At 40.5% G+C, this 14,734-nt stretch overlaps 1 protein-coding gene across 5 annotated transcripts in view; it reads right to left on the reverse strand.

The window, feature by feature from the left end:
• Positions 1 to 6,400: 6,400 nt before the first annotated feature.
• The window catches only part of TMLHE (trimethyllysine hydroxylase, epsilon), a 95,110-nt gene continuing 86,776 nt past the window's right edge, over positions 6,401 to 14,734 (reverse strand). For all 5 annotated transcript variants that reach the window (XM_055269460.2, XM_063634656.1, XM_063634659.1 and 2 more), the window contains 2 exons: positions 9,770 to 9,908; positions 6,401 to 9,077 (listed from right to left, as the gene is read on the reverse strand). In XM_055269460.2, the coding sequence (XP_055125435.1) occupies positions 8,946 to 9,077; positions 9,770 to 9,908 (271 nt within the window). In that variant the 3' untranslated portion in view covers positions 6,401 to 8,945. The remainder of the gene's footprint in view (positions 9,078 to 9,769; positions 9,909 to 14,734) is intronic.

The raw sequence follows: 14,734 nt of genomic DNA on the forward strand, positions 1-14,734 counted from the left end.
TATTGAACCAGGAATCCTTTCCCCATTGCTTGTTTTTGTCAGGTTTGTCAAAGATCAGATAGTCGTAGGTGTGTGGTCTCATTTTTGGGTTCTCTATTCTGTTCCATTTGTCTATGTCTCTGTTCTTGTACCAGTACCATGTTATTTGGGTTACTGTAGCCTTGTAGTATAGTTTGAAGTCAGGTAGCATGATGCCTGCAGCTTTGTCCTTTTTGCTTAGGATTGCCTTCGCTAGTCAGGCTTTTTTTTTTTTTTTTTTTTTTGGTTCCATATGAATTTTAAAATAGTCTTTTTTTTTCTCGTTCTGTGAAGACTGTCAATGGTAGTTTAATGGGAATAGCATTGAATCTATAAATTGCTTTGGGCGGTATGCCCATTTTAATACTGATTCTTCCTATCCATGAGCATGGAATGTTTTTCCATTTGTTTTGTGTCATCTCCAATTTCTTTGAGCAGTGGTTTGTAGTTCTCCTTGTAGAGATCTTTCACCTCCCTAGTTAGCTGTATTCCTAGGTATTTTATTTTCTTTGTAGCAATTGTGAATGGGAGTTCATTGCTGATTTGGCTCTTGGCTTTACTGTTGCTGGTGTCTAGGAATGCCAGTGATTTTTGCGCATTGATTCTGTACCCTGAGACTTTGCTGAAGTTGTTTATCAGCTTAAAAAGCCTTTGGGCTGAGACAATGGGGTTTTCTAGATACAGGATCATGTCATCTACAAGCAGGGATAGGTTGACTTCCTCTCTTCCAATTTGGATGCCCTTTATTTCTTTCTCTTGCCTGATTGCCCTGGCCAGAACTTCCAATACTATGTTGAATAGGAGTGGTGAGAGAGGGCATCCTTGTCTTGTGCCGGTTTTCAAGGGGAATGCTTCCAGCTGTTGTCCATTCAGTATGATGTTGGCTGTGCGTTTGTCACAGATGGCTCTTATTATTTTGAGGCATGGTCCTTCAATACCTAGTTTATTGAGAGTTTTTAACATGAAGGGATGTTGAATTTTATCAAAAGCCTTTTCTGCGTCTATTGAGATAATCATGTGGTTTTTGTCTTTAGTTCTGTTTATGTGATGAGTCACATTTGTTGATCTGCATATGTTGAACCAACCTTGCATCCCGGGGATGAAGCCAACTTGATCGTGGTGGATAAGCTTTTTGATGTGCTGCTGGATTCGGTTTGCCAGCATTTTGTTGAGGATTTTTGCATTGATGTTCATGAAGGATCCTGGCCTGAAGTTTTCTTTTGTTGTCGTATCTCTGCCAGGTTTTGGTTTCAGGATGATGCTTGCCTCATAGAATGAGTTAAGGAGGAGTCCCTCCTTCTCAATTTTTTGAAATAGTTTCAGTAGGAATGCTATCAGTTCCTCTTTGTACATCTGGTAGAATTCAGCTGTGAATCCATCTGGTCCTGGGATTTTTTTTGGTTGGTAGGCTATTTATTACTGCCTCAATTTCCGAACTCATTACTGGTCTGTTCAGGGATTCAGTTTCTTCCTGGTTCAGCCTGGGGAGGCGTGTGTGTCCAGGAATTTGTCCATTTCTTCTAGACTTCCTAGTTTATGTGCACAGAGGTGTTCACAATATTCTCTGATGGTTGTTTGTATTTCTGTGGGGTCAGTGGTAAATATTCCCCTTATCATTTCTGATTGTGTTTATTCAAATCTTCTCTCTTTCCTTCTTTATTCGTCTAGCTAGTGGTCTGTCTATTTTATTACTTTTTTTCAAAGGAAAAAAACAGCTTCTGGATTCTTTCATTTTTTGAAGAGTTTTTCATGTCTCTGTCTCCTTCAGTTCAGCTCTGATTTTTGTTATTTCTTGTCTTCTGCTAGTTTTGGGATTTGTTTGCTCTTGCTTCTCTAGTTCTTTTAGTAGTGATGTTAGGTTATTAACTTGAAATCTTTCTAACTTTTTGATGTGGGCGTTTAGTGCTGTACCTCTCCTTCTTAACACTGCCTTTGCTGTATCCCAGAGATTCTGGTACTTTGTATCTTTGTTCTCATTAGTTTCATAGAACTTCTTGATTTCTGCCTAAATTTCATTGTTTACCCAAAAGTCATTCAGGAGCAGGTTATTCAATTTCCATGTAATTGTATGGTTTTGAGTGAATTTCTTAGTCTTGATTTCAAATTTGATTCTTCTGTGGCCCAAGAGACTGCTTGTCATGATTTCAGTTCTTTTGCATTTGTTGAGGAGTGTTTTACTTCTGATTACGTGGTCGATTTTAGAGTAAGTGCCGTGTGGTGATCAGAAGAATGTATATTCTGTTGTTTTGGGGTGGAGAGTTCTGTAGAGATCCACCAGGTCCATTTGATCCAGTGCTGAGTTCAGGTCCTAAATATCTTTGTTAATTGTCTGTCTCAATGATCTGTCTAATATTGTCAGTGGGGTGTTCAAAAGTCTCCCACTACCATCGCGTGGCAGTCTAAGTCTCTGTGAAGGCCTCTAAGAACTTGCTTTATAAATCTGGGTGCTCCCGTGTTGGGTCCATATGTATTTAGGATAGTTAGATTTTCTTGTTGAATTGAACCGTTTACCATTATGTAATGCCCTTCTTTGTGTTTTTTGATCCTTGTTGATTTAAAGTCTGTTTTGTCAGAAACTAGGATTGCAACTGCTGCTTTTTTATGTTTTCCGTTTGCTTGGTAGATTTTCATCCATCTTTTTATTTTGAGCCTATGTGTGTCATTGCATGTGAGATGGTTCTCTTGAAGACAGCATACCATTGGATCTTAGTTCCTTATCCAGCTTGCTACTCTGTGTCTTTTAATTGGGGCATTTAGCCCACTTACATTTAAGGTTAGTATTGGTATGTTTGGATTTGATCCTTTCATCATGATGCTAGCTGGTTATTTTGCAGACTTGCTTACATGTTTGCTCTGTAGTGTCACTGGTCTGAGTACTTCAGTGTGTTTTTGGAGTGGCTGGTAACCATCCTTCCTTTCCACATTTAGTGCCTCCTTCAGGAGCTCTTGTAGGGCAGGTCTGGAGGTAACAAATTCCCTCAACATTTGCTTGTCTGAAAATGATCTTATTTCTTCTTCGCTTATGAAGCTTACTTTGGCCAGATATGAAATTCTGGGTCGGAGTTTCTTTAAGAATGTTGAGTATTGACCCCCAATCTCTTCTGGCTTGTAGGTTTTCCACTGAGACATCCACCGTTAGTCTGAAGGGCTTCCCTTTGTAGGTGACCTGGCCTTTCTCTCTAGCTGCCTTTAACATTTTTCTTTCGTTTCAACCTTGGAGAATCTGATGATTATGTGTGTTGGGGATGTTCCTTTCGTGGAGTATCTTCCTGGAGTTCTCTGGATTTCCTGAATTTGAATGTTGGCCTCTCTAGCTAGGTTAGGGATTTTCTCATAGATGATATCCTGAAATATGTTTTCCAAATTGGTTCCGTTTTCCCCATCTCTTTCAGGGACACCAGTCAGTCTTAGATTCGCCCTCTTTACATGATCCCATATTTCTCGGAGGTTTTGTTCATTGCTTTTCATTCTTTTTTCTCTATTCTTGTCTGCCAGTCTTATTTCAGAAAGCCAGTCTTCAAGCTCTGAAATTCTTTCCTCCGCTTTGTCTATTCTGCTGTTAGTACTTGTGATTGCATTATGAAATTCTTGTAGTGTGTTTTTTCAGTTCCATCAGGTTGGTTACATTCTTCTCCATATGGGCTATTTTGTCTGTCAGCTCCTGCAATGTTTCATCATGATTTTTAGCTTGCTTGCATTGGGTTACAATGTACTCTTTTAACTCAGTGAAGTTCATTCCTATCCATATTCTGAATTCTACTTATGTCATTTCAGCCATCTCAGCCTCAGCCCAATTCCGAACCCTTGCTAGAGAGGTGATGCAGTCATTTGGAGGAAAGAGGGCACTCTGGCTTCTTGAGTTTTCAGCGTTCTTGCACTGATTCTTTCTCATCTTTGTGGGCTTATCTGCCTTCAATCTTTGAGGTTGCTGACCTTTGGATTTTTTTTTTTTCTTTTAACAGTCTGGCCATGTTTCTGTAGGGCTGCTGTACTTTGCTGGGCTTCTTCTCCAGTTCCTAGTCGCCTTGGATTTTCCAGTACCTGGAGCTATCACCAGTGAAGGCTGTGAAACAGCAAAGATGTCAGCCTGCCTCTTCCTCTGGGAGCTCCGGCCCAGCGAGGTAGAGACCTGTTGCCAGCCCAAACGCACCTGTAGGACAAGGCCGGACACCCTGGTTGGGAGGTCTCACCCAATCAGGAGGAACGGGATCAGGGAACTGCTTAAAGAAGCAGTGTGGCCATGCTTTCACAGATCAGCTGTGCTGTGCTGGGGCACTGCTTCCACCCCTGGTTGGTGTGGGCTCTCCAAAGCCTGGAGGCTGGAACAGCTAATTCGCCCAAACAGCAAAGCTGGTGGCCCTTCCCTCCCTCCGGGAGCTCTGTCCCAGGGAGAATTCAAATCTCTGTCAGCCAGAGAACACCAGTAGGGGTTGCTGGAGGCCTTGGTTGAAAAGTCCCACCCAGTGAGGAGGAACAGATTGGGCACCTGCTTAAAGAAGCAGTCTGGCCATGCTTCTGAAGAGCAGCTGTGCTGTGCTGTGCTGTTCTGGGGTACCACTTCTGGGAGCTCTGTCCCAGAAAGCAGCCTGCCCCTCCCCCTGGGACCTCCGTCCCAGGTAGGTGCAACACTGCTGCTGGTGGCTGGCTGGAATTCCAAACCAGTGGGTCTTATCCTGTGAGGTGCGGTGGAAGTGGGGCCCGCAGATCGTTGCTGCTTGGCCCCCTGGATTCAGCCTCTTTCCTAGGGGTAGGTACAGGGGTCTAATCTCCCGCTTTGCAGGAGTTGCAGTTACTTTTGCTGGGAAACCCAGGGCCGGAGTACGTAAAGCTCCTGGATCTCTGCACGTGCTCAAGCGGCTGCTCTGCCGAGACTCCGTGTATCTCTGTGTGTCAGACTGAAGGCCCTGGTGGAGTGGGTTCACGAGGGAATCTCCTGACCCAAGGGTTGCAAGGATCCATGGGAGGATCACACATTCACTTACTACTTCCCTGGGTGGGGGAAGTTCCTCTGTCTCCATGTTGCTCCTGGGTGGGCTGTCATCCTGCCTTGCTTTTCTTCATTCTCTGCGGATCGAGTTGTTTCCTTGATTAGACCCAGTGCGGGTACCTGGATGTTTCAGTTGAAGGTGCTGTATTTACTCGCCCCTTTCTTCCCTCTCCATGAGGACCACTCACCCTAGCTGCTTCTAGTCAGCCATCTTGGCCACTCCCTCCCCGCCCCCTACCTTTTTTTTTAAATGCTTGAAAACTATTTGCAAAAGAAACCTAGAGATTCTCATGGTTCTTTTAAGATCTTGTTGGATGGACTGTGAAAGTGGGATTATTGTCTATGAATGGTCAGCTAGACTGCGTGTGTGTGGAAAGGGTGAGGGAATTAACATTTATTGAGCAAAAGGGCATGCTGGTTAAAATCATTGTCTCTGGGGACAGATTTTTCTGGGTTTTAATCCAAACTCTGACACGTATTAGCCGTGTGACCTCTCTTTTTCATTTGTAAAATGGAGATGGGATTGTTGCGGGGATTAAAAGCACTTAGAACAGTCCAGGATATAGAAAGCACTGTGTAAGAGTTGGCTGTCATTATTAGTCATCAGTCATCATACTTAATAATCACAAAATTGTTAGAAAATCCTGTGAGGTAGGTATTTTCCTTACCATACCCATATGAGAAAACTTAAGCAAGGAGAAGTCAAACAAAGTTACCAAAGTCACACAATTACAGAGTGACAGAGCCTTTAGACGCTGCCTAGTCCAAGGCTTTCATTTCACAGAAGAGAAAGTTGAAGTTCAAAACAGGAGAGGGACATGCGTCAAGTCATTTAGTGAGCCAGTGACAGAACTGGGCCTAGAACTCAGCAGCAGGACTCTTCCTGTCAGTAGTTCTCAAACTTTGTCATGTGTTTGTTAGAATCCTGCGGAGGACTTGCTAAAACAAACTGCTGGTACCCATGCCCAGAGTTTCTTACTTAGTAGGCGTGGGGTGGGCCTTGAAAATTTGCATTTCTAAGGAGTTCTCAAATGATGCCACTGCTGGTGGTCTGGGGACTCTACTTTGGGAACCACCACAACACACCATAATTCATACATCTTTTGTTCTTTTCGTCATGGACTACACAGTCTGTGACCTACAAGCACTTTCAAAGAAATGAGAACCAGTGATGAAAACCAAAGAAAATTACATATCTAGCAGCAAGAAGGTACAGTGACTGACCAACAGTCCTGGTTTGTGTGGGACTCTCCTAGTTTTAAAATGGAAAGTCCTGTAGTTCTGGGCACAAGAGGATAGTTGGTCACTCTAGATGAAAGCAAACAAAAGTCAGTGTCAGCTAAATGCCAAACGAATAAGGACATACATACAGAGAATGTGGTAACTTCTGGTGAATTTGTTTGAAAAGGACTCATTCATTTATTCTTCCAACACATGTGTATTATAAAAAACTACTATCCATAAGACACTGTGTTAGGTGCTGTGTTCCTGACCCTACAGATCCCATTCCACCATAGCAAAAGGTAAAAGTAACTCTGCAGTGAGCTTGGTAGACATAGACCCATGCTTATATACTCAGGGACACCTGGAAGAGATGTAAAAACAGACACATCTCACATAGGAAGTTTTCAATGCATCGTGATCAGGACCCAAATAATTCCCTTCTCTTTTTCTTCAATGTACTAAAGGGAGTACATTGTTGAGAAGGACTGGTTGCAAATTTCCAAAAAGGAGAGTAAAATAATTAACGGGTCAAGGTCTCAGCAGAGACAGAAGGTAAGGGGAGTCCTTCAGTAAGTGGGGAAATTGATTTGTTTTGTGTCCTCATCTCTCCAGGGCCATGAGCATGTCCTTTGCTGGCCATAAGTCAATGCTGATGACCTCAGTTATAGTGTAATCTTCAAGGCTAATTTACGCAAAACTTCAAAAATGGTAAACATCCTCATGAAGACTAATGATGACATATTTTAGGAGTGCATAACAGTAGGTATAGAGAAAAAACTGCAGGGTAAAATGTTATTGCTGTTCTTATTGCTAAAGGGCATACTCCTTAAGAACCAAAGTTAATTATCAGTCCTTTGACCTAAGAGGAAAACAAATTTCATGGACTCCCCTAAAGATTCCTATATAGTACAAATAAAATGCCAAAATATTTTGGAACACATTTTGGAGCACTGGATAGGTCAATAAAATAATGTGTAAATTGCCAAATGTGATCTAGGAACTCCCTGCAAACATCAGATTAGGCTCTGTTCTCTATCTGAATACTGACTTTGCTTTGCTTTGTGACTCCTATCTTCACTAATAATGCCTTTTCCCCCCTCTTGTGTGCATCCTAGCCTATATTCTCTTTCATCATCCTACAGTGGTCAATGTGGTTATTGTACAGCTTCACTTTCAATGAAAGCTGAGGGGAAAGAAGCCTCATACCCTGCCCCCCCAATACATAAAAGAAGCCATTTGAAAAATAAAAGCAGCAAGCTACTAAATTTGACTCATTCAAATCTTGGCAATTAACATGTATAGTATGTTATGAGAGAGAGAGAGAGAGAGAGAGAGAGAGAGAAAATTAGCAGAAATGGAGGAAAACATATTACATCCTAAATACCACCAAATTGCCAAAATATACGTTTGGGTAGTAATCTCCAGAGAACTCTTTGGAGGCACAGCATCTATCATGCTGATTTCCCTGAACAATACTACAGAATAGCCCTGTGTACTTTCTCTTGTGGGGGTGTGTGTGTGTGTGTAAAGAATTATCATATGGAACCTCACAAGTCTCTAAAACCTTTCTACAATTATCCCTCATAGGATTACCACACCGATGAGTTTGTTCAACAGGCGCTGTTGTGACTTCCTAATTTAACTCCTATAGAGATGATTTGTATGGAAGATATAACACTATATTTGAACTGAATTCCCACCTTATCCCTGAGCTTATGCTACCAAGCAATTCTTACAATGTTTGGAGTTCTATTAGACTACAGAGAAAAATCTAGGGTTTCAGCTAAACCCTTTAATCCATAGGCCTAGGTAAATGACTGTCGTCTCAAGGTAGTCGCTAGCCTATAGGTTCTCAAAGTATGGTCTGAAGACCCCTGGAGGAGTCCCTGAGACCCTTTTAGTGGGTCTGCAGATTAAAAATTATTTTGTATAGTAACACCAAGATGAGTTACATTCAATTAGGCATTTTTCTTTTGAAATTAAGCAGACTTTTGGAAACTAAGATGTGCATAGCCCTGTAGTAGGCTAAGTGGAAGTTACAAAGGCAATAGTAGCTTTTTTTCCCCCTCTCATTATCTCATGAGGATACGGAGGACTTTTCCAGAGGCTACATGACATATGGTTATGTCATCTCTCTGATAGCTGAGGGATGTGTGCTTCTGTGTTCTTCCTGAGTTTTAAATATTTCTCAGTCTTAATACCTAAAATAATTAGTATCAATAGATGATAGAACTCACACCCAAGAACTCCTTGGGGCCTTCAATAGCTTTTAAGAGTGTTAAGGTGTCCTAAGACCAAAAATTCTGCAAATCGTTGCTTTATCAGGATTTTTGTTATTTCTAGAATGCATTTCTTTCTAACTGATCTACTTGGGAAAAAAAATCGTTACCTCATGGCAATTATTGCTTTCCTATCAATATGGAGATTATATTTCTGAAGGAGACTGACCAAAATTATATTAAAAGGTTTACATAAAACAAGTGGATCCATGTTATAACATGAGGAAGAGAGCTGCCCCACTAGATGTCTGACATTAGGTAACTCAGAGTCCCCCCTCTCTAACAAGTCTCCCTTACTAGAGAAACGAACAGATTCTATTTTGTGGGATGGGATAAGGAGACAATCTGAAGTAGAGTTTGACACAATATTATTCTGCCCATATGAAATTGTGGTAGCCAGGGTGCCAGGTGTATTCATGATCCCGATGCTGTCAATTTTAAGCCTGAAGCCCCAAGAGGCGAGCAGTGCTTAATACATCATCTCTTGTTAAATAGCAGCCACAGAGTTGGCGGTAGCCAGTGAAGCATTCCCTGCCATGTAGGACACGCCAGTTGTCTATAAATAGGACCTGTGAATGGGCCAAAAAAAAAAAAAAAAGAGAGAGAGAAAACACTGTCAGAAGAAGGACAGACCAAAGGAACCCTAAGTCAGAAGAGATCATTTAAAAGATGACCTTTAGGTTGTTCTCTGGTTACATTAAATGAGGTATTTTTCTTTTGAAATTAAACAAACTTTTGGAAACTACGACGTGTATAGCCCTGTAGTAGGCTAAATGGAAGTTACAGAGGCAACAGTAGGTAATGGGCCCTGCACTGGAGGAGCTTCTGTTTCTCAAGTAATTGCTCTCTTATCAAAGCAAATCGGATAATTGGTTTCTTTCTTTTCCTTTTTCTTTAATTCTTATTCTACCCTTTCTCAAAGGGTTAAATTATCTCATGACATTTTATGCTAAGCTGAAGATATTTTTCATCCAGAGGAAATACCAAAAATAAAAACTATGGAATCATGAAGCTGGAAGGACCCTTGGGGGTCATCTAGTTAAACCTCTTCATCATACAAATAGAGTCACTGATGCCTTAGAGATGGGATGAGGCTTGCTTCCGGGGCATTCAGTGAGTGGGCAGCAGGACCACGACCAAAACCAAGGACTCTTTTCTCTTTTTCCTTTGCAACATCGTGACTCACATATTAAGTAAGTACCCGTTCTTCACTGCTTCAGTATTACAAGCTTGCTTGACATCTTTAGAGATTAGGACCCACCCTGCCAGGCTTTAGTTTGACCCAAAACTCATTCTCAGGTCTCCTCAACTCTGTCGTTAGAGTCTGGTGTGCTGTATACCAGCGATGGACGACATCATAAGGAACGGTATTGATGACAGCCCGGTCATAGTTGTTGTACCTAACATGGAATCATGAGAAAAAAGATCTCAAACACACTTTAAAGACATCTTTTGTTTACTGAACAATTTTATATAAGGCTTCCCCTATGTTCAATACTTGTCCCAGAGATGAAGTGACGATAAGTCAATATTCTCTCAGGAATATCACATTGGAGTGAGGAGTTCCACTGCCTGTTGACCGTGTTTTATTTTTCTTTGAATAATCTAAGGATACGGGATAGAAGTTAAGTTCCAACTGGTTTCTCTCATCTTATGATATGATATTTTAAGTCTTTACTGGCCAAAGTTCATGGAAGCACTGGGGAAAGCGCTGAGCTTTCTCCTCACCAAGCTGAGGTGGGGTGGACAAGAGAGGTTGTACTAACAAAGCTTTCCTTTTAACAGGATGACTTACAACTTCTCAAGTGTCTCCCTTTGTGGGAGGAATCCAAGCTATAGCCTAGTGGACCATTCACCCAGGGATCTTCAATCATTCATTCAACCCCAACATTTATATGCGCACCAGCTACATGCTAGGCAGTGCGTCAGGCATTAAAGATACAAGGACGAATACAGCAGACGTGACCTCAGTCTTTGGAGAGTTTACCTTCTATTGAGGAAGATAGATGATAAACAAGTAATAAACACATAAACAAAGTAATTTCAGCTAGTTATAAATGCTATGAAAAAATAATAGTGTTATATAATAAAGAGTGACTGGGAAATCTATTTCACATGGAGTGTTAAGTGGAGGACTTTTTGAAGAAGCGACATTTGAGCTGTTACCTGTATGATACGAGACCAACAATGTAACAAGCTGAGGGGAGAGCATTCCAGGCAAAGGGAAAAGCAAAAACACAGCCTTGGGGTGGAATGGAGTTTTATTCTGTTTGCAGACCAGTAAGAAGGTCATGTGGCTGGAGCTGAGTAAGCAAAGGGAATAATGGTGGGAGAAATTACGCGGAGGAGGTAGCCAGGGGCTAGATCATGTATATATTGCCATGCATGCCATGGTAAGGACTTTGGATTTTATTCTGAGTACCATGGGAAGCCACTGAAAAACCTGGCCTAAGATCATGGGTTTCTGTTTTGCCTAAGGCAAATTAACTTTTTAGTGAAGTATAGTATACATTACGGAAAAGTACACAAATCGTAAGCTTGATGAATTTTCATGATGTAATCGCATCCATATCACTAGCACCCAGGTCAATAAACAGATCATTACCAGAACCCCAGAACCCTCCCTTATGCCCCTTTCCAGTAACGCCCATCCCCCAACCCAAGGGTCACTACCATCCTGACTTCTATCACCAAAGATTAGTTTTGCCTGTTTATATAAAACGTTATATAATTGCAGTCACAATATGTATTCATTTGTGTCTGGCTTCTTTCATTTAATATTGTGTTTAGGAGTTTCATCATTGCTTAGCAATAGTTTATTGGTGCTATATGGAAGTTGATTGCATGATCACACCACAGTTTATCCATTCTACTGTTGATGGACATATGAGTAATTTCTGGTTTGGAACTACTACAAACAGTGCTGTTATGAACATTCTACTACATGTCTTTTGGTGAACAAATATATTCACTCCTGTTTGAAGTAAACTTAAGAATGGAACTTATGGATCATAAGGTATGTGTACGCTCAGATTTACTAGATACTGCCAAAGATGTTCTTTCCAAAGATAAATTAACATCCAATGGTGCCATTTTTGGACATCTCAGGCAATATTCCTTAGTGTTAGATAGTACATGGCGCAATCAGAGCCAACATTGTTAGTTTTGTTGCATATAAAATGAGCAATAATAACATCTGCTTAGCTGATCTCACAGGGCTACCGCAAGAATCAAATGAAAAAATAGGCCGGGCGCGATGGCTCACGCCTGTAATCCCAGCACTTTGGGAGGCTGAGGCGGGCAGATCACCTGAGGTCAGGAGTTCGAGACCAGCCTGGCCAACATGGCGAAACCCCATCTCTACTAAAAATACAAACAAAACAAAACAACAAAAAAATTAGCCAGGTGTGGTGGCACGCACCTGTAGTCCCAGCTACTTGGGAGACTGAGGCAGGAGAATCACTTGAACCTGGGTGGCGGAGGCTGCAGTGAGCCAAGATCACACCACTGCACTCCAGCCTGGGCGACAGAGCGAGACTCTGTCTCAAAGAAAAAAAAAAAAAAAAAGAAAGAAAGAAAAAGAATATAATAGTCCATCCTCCCAGGCTTCAAGGAGCCATGCCTGGAGGGAGAATGGAGTGAGGAAGCACAGTCTTCACCAGGCTACTGACACCCATTGTCATTTCCAGAAACTTCTAGTGCCGGGTTAGGCATTTGCAAAAATATTATTTAATTTACTTATTTCATCATCCCAGAAGGAAAGGTGTTATTAACCTCCTTTTACATTTAAGGCAACTGAAACTTAGAGACCTGCCACAGAGTTCATATGTAGCAGAGAGGTTTTTAAATCAGGGGTCCTTAATTCTTTAACTCATTGTTTATACCAGAGAACAGAAAAATGATTGTAATTCTTGTGTACACTTGTTCATGAGAGCAACATTTTTACAGATCACACTTGTAATCTTTTGACTTCAAACTGAGATTTGCAGCTTAGAAATGTTTCCATATACACTATCTCATTGACCCTCTGTATGATAGCCACGTGAGGTAAGTAGTACAGCTGTTATTATCTTAATTTATACATAAGGAAAATAATGATAAGACCTTGTGATTTGTCCAAGTTTACATGGAATTTGGTATTCACTATTTATATTAGATGGTGGTGTTTTCTAAAGCCAACAGAGAAAGTAGCAGGAAAAGTCTATTACACATAAGCAAAATGGTTGTGCAATACTTTGGATTAGAATAAGACTATTTCTGGACTTTGGCACAAAGTGATGCCATCATATTATTGTGCAGTTTTTCCTTTTTTTCCTGCTTTGATATGAAGCAAGAGAGACCTGGGAGTAGGGGAAAGCAAATAAAGAAGGCATTCATCTGACAAGAAAAGCTAGGAAGATTTAACAAAGTTATCCTTCTTCTTAGCTGACAGACAAGTATTTCCCAAGAGAGCTCCATAATTGAGCGGACGATGCATTTGATGGATTTGTGTATTGTGGTGTAAGTGAAAGCTGATGGGCTTTCAGATAGGTAGATAAATAGGCTTTCAGATAGATCACCATTACAATCTCAGTTCAGGTGTGTGACCTTGGAGGAGCTATAGAAATTATAAAAATGCTAGAAGAAAACTTCGGGATGACTCTCCAGGATAATGCTCTGGGAAAAAAGATTTTATTCACCAAAAGCACAGGAAACAAAACCCAGAAATAGACGAATGAGACTGGATTAAACTAAAGAGTTTCTGTGAGGCAAGGGAAACAATCAACAGAGTGAAGAAACAACCCACAGTATGGGAATATGGCCATTGTAGAATGGCTGTTATTACAAAGACCAAAAATAACAGATGTTGGCAAGTATGTGGAGAGAAAAGAACTCTTATACATTCAATAAACGGTGCTGGGAAAACTGGATGTCCACATGCAGAAGAATGAAATTAGACCCTTTTCCTACAACATATACAAAAATCAACTAAAAATGGATTAAACACTTACATGTAAGACCTGACACCATAAATCTACTAGAAGAAAACATATGGTATAACTCTATGATATTGGTCTGTACAATTACTTTTTAGATGTGATCCAAAAGTATAAGCAACGGAAGAAAAACTAGGTAAATGAAATTACATCAAACGGAAAAGCTTCTGCACAGCAAAGGAAACAAAAGAATGAAGAGACAACCTGCAGAATGGGAGAAAATATTTGCAAACTATACATCTGATAAGGGGTTAATATCTAAAATATTTGAGGAACTCAAACAACTCAATAGTAAGAAAACAAATAACCTGATTTAAAAAAAGGGCAAAGGATCTGGATAGACATTTCTCAAAAGAAGACATACAAATGGCCAAGAGGTATATGAAAAAGTGCTCAACATCACTAATAATCGGATAAATTCAAATTAAAACCACCACGGCATATCATCTCATACTCCTTAGGATGGCTATTATTAAAAAGACAAAAGATAACAATGTTGATGAGGATGTGGAGATAAGTGAACCCTTGCACACTGTTGGTGGGAATGTGAATTAGTACAGCCATTATAGAAAACAATATGGAGGTTTCTAAAAAAAGCTAAAAGTAGAACTACTACATCATCCAGCAATCTCACCACTGGGTACATACCCAAAGGAAATGAAATCAGTATGTCCAAGAGATATCTTCCATGTTCTTTGCAGAAATACTCACAATAGCCAAGATATAAAATCAATCTAGGCAGAATACATGGGAGTGTATCTAGAGAAAATGTGGTATGTATAAAAAGTGGAATACTATTCATCCTTGAAAAAGAAGAAAGTCCTGTCATTTGTGACAACATGGATGAACCTGGAGAACATGAAGTGAAAATAAGCCAGGCACAGAAATATCAATACTGCATGATCTCACTCATATGTGTAATGTAAAAAAAAAAAAAGTTGATATCATAGAAATAGCAGAATGGTGGGTACTAGAGGCTGGTGGGTTGTGGAGTAGTGGTTGGGTGGTTGGGGATATGTTGCTCAAAGGATACATAATTTTAGATCAGAGGAATAAGTTCAAGTGATCTACTTTTCCACATGGTGACTATAGTTAATAACAATGTATTGTAATTTGAAAATTTCTAAGAGACAATCAATCAACGGAGTGAAGAGATAACTCACAGAATGTGAGAAAATGTTTGCAAACTATGCATCTACAAGAGATTAATACCCAGAGTATATAAGGAACTCAAACTCAATAACCAAAAA

This window comes from Symphalangus syndactylus, chromosome X (genome assembly GCF_028878055.3).
Source record: "Symphalangus syndactylus isolate Jambi chromosome X, NHGRI_mSymSyn1-v2.1_pri, whole genome shotgun sequence".
In the NCBI taxonomy this organism is placed as follows: Eukaryota; Metazoa; Chordata; class Mammalia; order Primates; family Hylobatidae; genus Symphalangus; species Symphalangus syndactylus.